Source organism: Xyrauchen texanus, chromosome 32 (genome assembly GCF_025860055.1).
Source record: "Xyrauchen texanus isolate HMW12.3.18 chromosome 32, RBS_HiC_50CHRs, whole genome shotgun sequence".
In the NCBI taxonomy this organism is placed as follows: domain Eukaryota; kingdom Metazoa; phylum Chordata; class Actinopteri; order Cypriniformes; family Catostomidae; genus Xyrauchen; species Xyrauchen texanus.
The window spans coordinates 35316898-35329104 of NC_068307.1; the positions used below are offsets into that span (position 1 = coordinate 35316898).

Sequence of the window (12207 nt, forward strand, 5' to 3'; positions counted from 1 at the left end):
ACAGTCAAACCGTAAACAGGCATGCACACCATTGCACATTGGATAAATTGGTAAAGGCCCGGGCATACTATGTTTTCTGTGTTCTGTTTTTTCTTTCTTCTGCTGAACACAAACTAAGATATTTAGATGAATATCTCACCTATGTAGGTCCATACCATGCAAGTCAATGGTGACCATAACTTTGATAAAGGCAGTATAAAAGTCTCCAGTGGTTAAATGCATGCCTTCAGAAGCTATATGATAGGTGTGAGTGAGAAACTAAGTCCTTTTTACTATAAATTATCCTCCCTGCCCAGTAGGTATTTTTTCTCATGAAAACAAAAAAAACAATTTTTTAAAGAAGAATGTGAAAGTGAAAGTGGAGATTTATAGTAACAATTCACTTGCATTGTGTGAGCTGAGATATTTTTCTAAAAATCTTTAATCTGTGTTTAGCAGAAACAATAAAGTCATACACATCTGGGATGTCATGAGGGTCAGTAAATTCTGCATTGTTGCATTACCATGGTGGGAACAAACCTCAGTATTCAAAGGTGTGATTGAGTTACCTTCAAACGTCTGTGCCATTAAAATGGATGTGTTATTATTCAGGTAAGTTGCCATACAGTAAATATAATGACTTTATCTTACTTGCTCAGCAATATTCTCTTCAAACTGTTGCCCCTCCATGACAGTAGTTGAGCTGAAAGAGAAAACTCACCATAGCAACTGACAGTGCACAATAAACTTGTTTTTAGTCCCCCTTCTGTATTGCAGTCTGACACATTTCAGAATGCACTAATGCGTGAAATCAAGCTTGTGTTGCAAGATGCATCTGCATTAACGTACTTGCATAGAGTATGTTTTGGCCCTAACAGTGTTATTTCACATAAAGGAGTGCATGCAGTATTATCTGTGAAAAGAAAACCTTAGTGACATCCTTTTTCTAAGGAATTACAAAAGTGAAGCTCAATTCATTAACTAAGAATTCAGTTATAATTTTGAAAGGTTCAAAGTTTGTATTCGAGCTACATACTACAGTTTCTATATTAGGTTTTTAGTCCTAATCAGTCTTTCCATGCAGAAAGGATAACAGCCAGACAAACTGCACAAAATCTTTTTAAATTCCTGCTATTTTATGTAAAAGAATCTCCTGTTTGGATATGCAGACACCAGCCTTAGATTGTAATAAAACAACATTGGAGTTCAAACAAATGTGTTTGAACCAGAATTTCAGGGGTTATAAATACAGATCGAGTTGATGGTGTGGACGTTGAGGGCAATGCAAGGATACAGGGTGAACCTGGCCTGTTGGAGCTGAGGTAGCAGACAGGTCGGGTCTGGTGGCGGTGGAGGGAGAACAAAGGACATACTCACAACAATCGCACCCGCAGGAACAGGAAGGCCCCTTGTGAGCACCCGGATAGCAATCTGACCTGGGCAGCGTTTCCGTCCACTAAACACAGCAAGGGATGAACTAGCTGCGAAAGGTTTGGTTGGTTTCCCACAGCCTGGTCATGGCAGAAAGGGCCTGTCTCTTTGGTTTATGCCTGGAATAAAGAGAAGGGCTCTTTTGAAGTGCTTCTTCTTACTGACGGATGGGATTTGCATAATATAAGGAAACTGGGTGGTAGTAAACATGGAGGTGACAGTGGAAGTTTATAAGAAAAAGACCACAGTGGCCACATCATCTCTCACTGATTATGTGATATGGGACAAAACATGTCCAACAATTTTACTTTACACTCTGATATTAAGATTCTCACTAAAATGTTGTTAAAGGAATAGGTCACCTAAAAATGAAAATTCTGTCATCATTTAATAACACCTCATGTTGTTCCGAGCGACTTTCTTTCTTGTGTGGAGAATGTCCAATCTCCTCTGTCCCTAGTCAACATTTGCATTCATTTAATGGAATAAATTGACAGTAAGCTCATTTACATGGAAACTAGACAGACTTTTATTGCGGGAAAGCTCGCAACATTATATTTACTCCCGTATACATGTTGCTCGATTGGTAAGCAGCTTTCTTCACAGCAATGTGATTTCCTTGTGACGCTTGTGTAAATAACAAACATGGGATTCAAGGAAGACTTTATAATTTTTTTCTCTGTTGCTTAAGTTTATTTCCAGCTATTCCAGAGTTGTCATATGGGTTTGGAACAAAATAATGGTAAATAAAGACAGAATTTAAATTTTTGGGAACACAAAATTCCTATTTCATTTTATTTACTCTTTATTTTAGCACATTTTGACATTATAAAAAAGTAATTAGATTACTATACTAATTACTCTGTCTAAAAAGTAATTGCATTATTATTACTAATTACTTTCTAAGAACCTTGTCAACCTTGGCCAGATGGAAAATACAAGGATAGGCATGAAACTGTACTTTTAATTCTTTCAAATAAATCATATAACATTTATAAATTATTCATGAACTGGCCAAAGAGTTTAAGGTGGCAGCGTTCAATTAGAAAACATATATTTTAATATTAGACTTTAAATTTCGATATTAAATTCACTATTGTTTTATGTATAATTGTTCTATAGTCTATAGAGCATTTAACACAATTACATCAGAAGTAACTGAAATTTTTTCAATGAAAAAGTAATTTCGGGTGCATCACATTTCTCTGGATCATCTTTTAGATGTTTTTACACTTTGATTGGAGTCCAACTGTGGCAAATTCAATTGACTGGACATGATTTGGAAAGGCACACCCCAGTCTATATAAGGTCTCACAGCTGAAAATGCATATCAGAGCAAAAACCAAGCCATGAGGTCAAAGGAACTGCCTGCAGAGCTCAGAGACAGGATTGGGGAAGATCTGGGGAAAGCTACAAAACTATTTCAGCTGCATTGAAGGATCCCTTCAATCCCTATATATATATATATACACACACACACTCTTTTATTTTCTCAGTTCTGAAGCCTGTTTTGTCACCGTGTACTCAAATGCTTTACTATAATGTCCTAAAGAATACATCTTACTATCAAATCAAAACTTAGAACTATTGCAATCAAAACTTTGAGCAGATTAGTTTGAATACTTTTATTTACATCTGTAAATAATGTATTAAAAAGACAGCAAATTGCTCCAATTTAACCAATTTGATTTTGGATATGCCACCTTTAAAGTTCCCCAGCAAAGAATAAAGATGCACACCAAAAGAAAAGGAAAAGATGTACTAAAATATTCACAAGGGAATCGACTTTATGCAACATTACTGAGGTTGAAACCCTCATTGAACAAGTAAAAGTGTGCGGTCGCAGTTATGAAGTGCGCACTAAAGAGACTGGAGTCAGCAACTGACTTCCTCCCGATGAGCTTCATGACTGCATCTGGTTCTCCGGCTCTGTGTGCAGACATGCAATGCTCTTACTAGTGATTTAGATACCACTTCCTCCACAGGTTGCATTGAGTTCCTATCTACAGAATTCACCAACCACTACCTTTGACTTCAAAGGGAAAGCACTCCTGCTCTCTGGCAAACCCAAGTGAGCTCTGCTGACTTGATGCTGTTTTCATATTTCCAGATTTTTATCATACTTCCCCTTGAGGAAGACAACCGTTATTGAAATCTAATGGTTAAGCTTCAAATAAGTTGTATTTTTAAGTAAACACATAAAGGGGGGGTCTGTAAATGAGAATTTACGATGAATAGACTACCATGAACTGCAGCACGCAAGAACTCGCTTTCTCTGGTTTTTAGATAAAGAATTACGGTGGTGTTGTGCATTCATCCCTTGAAAAAGCATCATATACGGATAAAAAAAGAGGCTTTGTTCTAATCAAACTACTTCACAATTGCAAATCTGGACAATTCATTCTTGTAATTGTACTACATATTAACAGAATAAATGTTACATTTTTTTATAATTATAGTATGCAAAAAAATATGCAGTTACCTATCTTTCTACTTCTTGGCACAAACTAAACGGATATTAACTTTAAAATATTTCTTTATAATGTAATAATTTATGTTCTTTGGCCTATATGTTGTATGTAACATTGCTTTATCAAACATGACATATAAATTAAAGGAATAGTTCACACAAAACTGAAAATTATCTTATAATTTACTCACCCTAATGCCATTCTGGATGTGTACAACTTTCAAGACTTTTTTTAGAAGAATATTTCAGCTCTGTAGGCCGATACAATGCAAGTCAACAGTGTCCAAAACTTTGAAGCTCAAAAAGAAAATTAAGGCAGCATAAAAAATTATTCTTACTAAAATACTTGTGGTTAAATTCATGTCATCAGAAGCAATACGATAGCTGTTGGTGACATACAGATCAATATTTAAGTCCTTTTTTTTTTACTATAAATCTCCACTTTCAAATGCTTTCTTTTCTCCTAAGATTCACATTCTTCTTGTATATCGCCACCTACTGGGCAAGGAAGAGAATTTATAGTTAAAAAGGACATAAATATTTATGTTTCTCACTCAAACCTATAATATCGCTTCTGAAGATATGATTTTAACCACGGGAATCTTATGGACTACTAGTATGCTGCATTTGTGTGCTTTTTTGTTTAAAAGTTCTGGGCATCATTCACTTGCATTGTGAGGACCTACAGAGCTGAGATATTTCTCTAAAAATCTTCATTTGTGTTCAGCAGAAAGTCAGTCATACACATCTGGTATGGCATGAGGTTGAGTAAATGAGAGAATTAAAACATTTGGGGTGAACTATCTCTTTAAATACAATTCGTTTTGGTCGGGCCTAAATATAATAATTATTTTGGTATAACGTATACATACGTACAGTATACTAATATTAAGTAGTCGTGGACATTAGACAGTTGATAATGTAAAATAACTATTAAAAACAATTGGAGTGTTATGGATTTTAGTCTATTTTTGATGAAAAGGTGCATAAAATTAGGTTAATGCTGTGGCTCATTTGGAAGGATGCGTCCTCCGGAGGTCGCATTTGTCGGACGCATACATCAAGGGAGTCGTTTCAGAAAAGCGAGTAGGACATTCGGAGGATGCATGAGGTGGATCCTTCTTGAGCACTCACAACACAAAATTCTTTGATTCAACGGAAATATCTAAAAAAAAATAATAATGCCAATTTGCCCGTTAATACGATTTGAACATCATATTTACGGGCAAATTGGCGTTATTTTAGAAATTTCCAACAGTAACGATAATTCCTAAGCTGAAGTACCTCAGTAGATGGATGCAGAGTATATAGTATGCATTATTATATTAATATATAATTAAAATAAAGTATTACACTAAAAGCACGCCTATGTAAAACCTATTTTCTTTTCTCTTTACATCTTTATAACTCTCCTACAATTTTCCTCATACATTCCCTTCAAAATGGACTTTGTTACGGTCTGCCTCGAAGCGCTCGCTCTTGTTAAAGAGTGGCGTGCTGTCATAGCAACCATGTTACGTTCCGTTGGTCCTGTGAAGGCCGTCATACTGCGTCCAACCTAGCACGCAGCCTTCGAAACGAGACAACGCACATGACAGATAAACCGTACAGCTAGACACATCACCCAAAGGAATAAGTACGAACAGTAACACACAAGAATGCACTGCCCTCTTGTGGTTACACAACTTGCTGTAGTTAGGTGTCAAAGTGACCTTTTTTGCGTTATTACACGCAACAAATGCAAAACCTATTAAAATGCAGGGATGCAAACTCATGACGTAAAAAGGTGTGGGGGGGGGGGCAAACAATTTGGGCAAATTAGCTTAAAAACAAAAAAAAAAAAGTGAAAATGGCTGTAGATCTAAATATTATTAGCCACAAAGAAAAATACATTACTAGTCTGAGCAGACATTTTTGACTGGACTAAATCTTTTATATATTATGACTTGAAGATTAGCTAGTTTTCACAAGCGCAAATAGGCTACAACTTAAATTGCTTTGAAAAGTATTCAGATACAAATTTAATTGAACATGGCCAAGCATCAAGATAACTTCTTAATGTTGAACTTCCAACATTTAGCGCAGGTTAGTTTTATAACAGCAAGAACAGTAGTCTGAAATAGCGGGGGAAAGAAATATTTACATTTTGTAGATTTAGAAAAAGACAGAATTTTTTTTCCCACATCATTTATTATAACCATTGGTCAATAAGCAAATATTGATGAATGAAAATAAAAAGTAAATCCAAAAATCGAACAAAAAAACTAAATTCTGAAGAACTCCCAACAGGTGATCAATTAGACACACTCTGCAGCAACGTGATGTTGTCTCCTTTCAACATAATCCGTCCTATTGGAGAGGAAAATATGTTAAAGGTTATATTATATTTACTTCAAGCTAATTTTATTTCTCAGAAGCTGATAACTCACCGCTATAACAAAGTTCATACTTACCAAGAGGTTTCCTGTTTTTGGTCTTCATATGAACTTCTTCTGCGTCATCCAAAACCAAGTTCATGTACTCATCGAATCCCTTTAATCAAAAAAAAGAAATTGCTAGCTAAGTTTATAGAAATTGGCACATACACTTTAGTGAAAGCACTGATGAAGTGTTTGGCAGAAAGGAATGTGTAATATCAATTTAGTGGGTGTGGAAAAACCCAGGTCAGTTTGAAATCATGTGTGAAAATTGTTAATTGGATTACCAAAAGCACAACTGGACTACTAAAGGCCAAAGTATACTTCGATTGTCTGAATTGCTGACCGGAATGCAAACCATATTTGTAACTCAATTTCTTCATCAGCATAGTCTGCTTACCAAGAATTAGGGCTGCAACTAATGATTATTTTGAATAATTATTCGACTATTATTGCAAAGATTAATCATTTGCTCTTAACCGATTATTTAGCTTGTGCCCTGACTTAAAAGGTTATATTACTTTATTGTGCTTACTAACAATAAAGATGACACATATATTATAGATTCAATAAGTCACAAGCCATCACGTTATAATCTAGCTGCAGCAAGCGTGCGCACTCGAGAGATGTGTCCCCGCTACAGAGTGTGCATCAGCAGGGTGCGATTTCAATCTATCCCCTTAGATTATTAAAGCTATAATGAATTAAATATAACTGCAATTAAGATGTAACATTGGGGTGTTTCCAATTAGGCTGCTTTAGTAAGGTCTGCCAGAACCAGAAACAGTCATCTTGATCTTTAACTTTGCAATAAATTGAATGGCATCTATGCAAATATTATTTTATTTGTTTCCCTGTCTCAACCTCGAGACTCCTATCCTGAGGTCACCAGAACCAGCTGGATCCAGCTCCATTCCTGCTTCGTGTTGAACTACACTGCTACGTGTGACTGTGTGATGACTAATAGCAGCCGGTGCCAGCCAAACGTCACTTCAGTCTACTACGATGGACTTCAGAGTATGAACTGATGCCAACTCCAATCATCAGACATGAGATACTTCATATGCCATTGCCTGAACCTTGGACTTAGGATAGACCTCACCAAAATTACAGGCCAAGTTGATTTGAGATGTACCTAACTGATCTCTGCCTGCATCCCCTCGGTCTAATAATGGACTACACTCCTGAAATGGAATACATAGACTATCAATTAATTGCCAAACAAAACCTTCATCAGCCAACTAACAAGGACAATTGCATCCATGTGAAGCAGAGGCGGAGATAGGGAGTGGCCAGGGGTGGCCGTTATACACATTATAAATTTTTTCTGAAGCAAAACTTGTGGTGTCGAGCATCTTTAAAGTAAACCCCCCGACTTTACATCTTAAATACAGTTATATTTAATGCATGGGGGGTTTATCTTACTACCGATTTAGTAGATTTTTCCACTCTTAATAACTTTTTCAACAAAAACAAAATCATGTGTCTTTGGAACACCATTCCAAAGCACATTTTCAATTCTGTTGGAGGCCTACACTTTTATGAACCATATCTTATAACTACCCTTAGCTTTAGCCAGTTTTCATAAAAAAGCATTATTATTCTGGTCCCTTATATACAACCATAACTTTTCTCCACATAGTTATTTCATCTGGAATAATAAGAATTCCAGATGAAAATCTATTTTTCTTCACAACTGATTTGATAAGAATATTATCTTAATATGTCAACTTTAAGATGAGAAGGGTGTCCTCTTATCTTATGAATACTCTATGAAAGAATTCTCTTTTCCAATCCCCCCCAAGAGAGTATGCTATCATTTATGGCACAATTCCTGATTGTCAAATAATTACTCAAGTGTGGTCCCAAAGGTCCTTTATGCTCCCCTCCCAATTTTGACAAATATTTATAGATCAATTATTTTTTGTGTGTAGTAGCTTTTCAAATAATAATTTCAATGTCATAGAATGGAAAAATTCTGACTTCTACAGAAAAAAAAAAGACTTTTTTAAGATTATGCTTAATTGTTACCCAGAAATTATAAACTTTGCGAAGTTTAATAATAGTATCTCTCCCAACTGCTACTTTTGTCATCAATTTCAAGAAACAATTGTCCACTTATTTTGGAATTGTGTTTATTGCATTAAATATTTTGTAAAAAGGAATTTTTACCCAAACCTTTATATTAACCTTCCTTGAAACTAGACCCTTTCTATATTAAGTTTATAATTATTTTATTACTATTCCTTGCAAAATGTTACATTCATAAGTGTACATTTTCAAAGAAAATAACTATTGTAGACAGTCCTTGTTTGTGTGCATAGTCGGCGATCTCGCCTTCGTTGACTGTACTAAAAGAGCAGTCGCAAAGCAGTTGGAGTGTGCATGCCTTGAACGCATTCGTATTCGCTGCAACTTATGACTCAGCAGAACAAAAATGGCCATTTCCCAATAAGTGGCTGTTTTGAAACAGGGATGGCTGTGTTTCAACCGCTTAACACGATTTGCCTACTATACAGAGATTCCCTACTTCATTGGATAGTTTAGAAACACCCATCCCGGTTTGAAAACGGCAACAGATTGGCACGATCTGGAAGTATACCCGGGCCTTTAGAGATGCATATTTTCCATTGTGTCTTCTCATTGTGTCTGATTGTGGAAAATAAAACATGACGACTGATCAAAAACAGAAGACAAAGATTAAAAGCATTTACCCCCGCTACCAGAGCTGAAGTCTGTATGAAACACTGACATGTATAGTGCAATATTCTTACTGCATTTGGTAACACTGTCACATATTTACTGTAAATACTGTTATAAGTTGTGTGTCTAATCAACTTGCGTTGCTTACTGAATTGTCATATGTAGCATTGTACTCAGTGTTTTATTCATACACTATTCATATATTTATCTGCACTTTAAATTTAAATGTAAAACTGGCACAAGGGCCAATTCACTTTCCAGTGAACTACACACATCAATGATAATCAAGCATTTTACAGATGTAGCATTTACTCACAATGATGCAGCCCTCTATCCGCATGTTGACCTGTTCATAAAGCCACACCTGGATTCGAGAACGCTGCAGAGAGAGAAATTAATATTAGTATTCATGTACACTAGTGGACAAAAGTTTGGAATAATGTACATATTTTGCTCTCGAGGAAAGAAATTGTTATTTTTATTCACCAAAGTGGCATTGAACTGATCACGAATATCAGAAATTCTTAAACTACTTCAAAGAGATCATCAATAAAATCATCCATGTGCAGCAATGGCAGCTTTGCAGATCCTTGGCATTCTAGCTGTCAGTTTGTCCAGATACTCCAGTGACGTTTCACCCCACGCTTCTATGGCAAGTGCAACTGGATGTGGCTGTCTTTTCGGGCACTTCTCACGCACCTTACAGTCTAGCTGATCCCACAAATTCTCAATGAGATTAAGGTCCATAACACTCTTTTCCAATTATCAGTTGTCCAATGTCCGTTTCTTTCCCACTCTAACCTTTTCTTTTTCAGTTTAATGTGTCTTTTTCTTTGCAATTCTTCCCATAATGCCTGCACCCCAAGTTGTCCCTTTACTGTTGTACATGAAACTGGTGTTGAGTGGGTAGAATTCAATGAAGCTGTCAGCTGAGGACATGTAAGGCGTCTATTTCTCAAACTAGAGACACTGATGTACATATCCTCTTGTTTAGTTGTACATCTGGCCTTCCACATCTCTTTCTGTCCTTGTTAGAGCCAGTTGTCCTTTGTCTTTGAAGACTGTTGTGTATACTTTTGTATGAAATCTTATCAAGCATTGTATAGCCTTCATTCCACAAAACTATGATTGACTGACGAGTTTCTAGAGAAAGCGGTTTCTTTTTTTGACCTAATATTGAACGTAAGACTTGCCAGTCTATTGCATACTGTGGCAACTCAAAAACAAACACAAAGACAATGTTAAGCTTCATTTAACAAACCAAATAGTTTTCAGCAGTGTTTGGTATAATGGCAAGTGGTTTTCTAGGACAAATAATCAATTTAGCATGATTACTCAAGGATAAGGTAACAATAAAATACTTTAATTTGATCAAAAATTTATTTTCTTACATCAGTAATGTCCTGACTATACTTTGTGATCAGAAGAATGCCACTTTGGTGAATTAAACTACCAGTTTCCTTCAGAAACAGCCAAATAAATACATTATTCCAAACTTTTGGCCGCCAGTGTATATTGCTTATGTATTTAACAAATTATCACTTAAGTAAATAAAACATGAACTTACATTCTGTAGATACCTAAAAATAAGATTCTGGTGATGAAGTTAAGGAAGCAAACAAAAATAAACACAATAACAACATACTGACAGCACAAACACTTACACGATTCAAATATAAATGCATGCGTTACGTTCATTTGCACTGCTCATCTCAATCAACATAGGGTATAAACACTGAACTGATGCAAACATCTCATATGTAGGTACAAATATTTAATTGAAGACGTGTTTTACAATATCTTATACAAAAGGATAATCATTGTATAAAACCTAAGTTCTGGCGTAAGAAAGGATACAATGGGCTGTACCATGACCTTCTGCACCTTCTGTCCTTGTCCTCTGTACGCCATTCTTCTCACTAATATTCACAGATATTTTAAGATGAAAGTGATAAACGTAAAATTGAATGAAATAATTATTAGCGCGAAAACGAAATTCTCACGTTGGATCTTTGTTTCAATGGCCGCGCAGTTCCGGAAGTTGAATGACGCAATAAATGCTAAACCACTGGTTGCTTGTAGCGCCGCTTGAGGCTGGGAGAGAAATTACAGTCATGTGGATTCCAACAACATTCAAGACGAGTACAGTACATTACTCACAGGTTCCCTCTTGGCATTCACTAAAGTACAGGGGTTTCAGTACAGCGACGCACAAGGGTCGTGGCCATGACATAAAACAAATGCGCATTATAGTGCCTTCTTTCCGCGGGCTTTTCATAACAGCGACAGCAAACTGATGGAACAGCCATGGAGAATCTAAGACAAAATAGGGAAATCGGTAAATGGTTCTCTCTTCTGGCCACTCTTTGCCGTATTATGAAGATTATTGAGGACTGGGTCTGTCAAGCTCTAAAATGACAATAAATGTGTGAGGAAAAGACTGAAATATCTCCACTAAAAAAAATCGTAACTTCTGTCCTTGCTCTCCTTGGCACATTCATGCTAGTTCATGGAGGTAGAAGACCTCTCAATTTGAAAAGGAATCGTTCTTTGGATCTTTTCAATGAATTGGTTGATCACAATAAATAAGTGATAAATGATTCTTTCATTAAATGGACTGATCATTTAACAGTGTTGAAAGAGTCGTTTGGACCACTTTCATAGTGCTTTTATGGGTTTTACTTGACTTTACTTGAATTTGACAGCCCCGTTTATTTTTATATATATATTTATTTATTTTTTTGTCATATCCCATTGTATTGATATAATATTCACATTCTTTTGAAGTAGATTCAAATGTTGCAGCTGACAAATTATTTAATTTTTTTTAGAAATTGAAACTACTGGATTAATCCCCAAATCAAATCACATTGATATTCAATCCTTTACAGTGGTGCTTTCAAAGTATGAATATAGTTATCAAAAAAATACAAAATATTTTGAACTGTACAATTTTAGGGTAGTGATTTTTTCTTATTCTTGGTATTATATATATATATATATATATATATATATATATATATATATATATATATATATATATATATATAGTTCGGTCCTTGAATCTGATTGGATGAGAGACGTTCCATGAGCATTGATGGTCTGGCACCATCAGTACTCTGACTCTTCACTGTGTGTGTATCACTCTGCTTGTGTTTGTGCCATTCTAAACTAAAGTGTAAGAGCAGTACATATGTGTTAAGAGCT

The 12207-nt window shown here is 35.7% G+C and overlaps 1 protein-coding gene across 1 annotated transcript; it reads right to left on the reverse strand.

Annotated features, from left to right (window-relative positions):
• Window positions 1–5802: 5802 nt before the first annotated feature.
• LOC127625733 (small nuclear ribonucleoprotein E) lies at window positions 5803–11034 on the reverse strand. The gene is made up of 6 exons (XM_052101098.1): window positions 11004–11034; window positions 10858–10919; window positions 10568–10594; window positions 9317–9379; window positions 6334–6412; window positions 5803–6229 (listed from the first exon to the last, which is right to left on the reverse strand). The coding sequence occupies exons 2-6, from the start codon at window positions 10909–10911 to the stop codon at window positions 6174–6176; spliced, it is 279 nt and encodes a 92-aa protein (XP_051957058.1). The 5' UTR covers window positions 10912–10919; window positions 11004–11034; the 3' UTR covers window positions 5803–6173.
• Between the last annotated feature and the right edge of the window lie 1173 nt (window positions 11035–12207).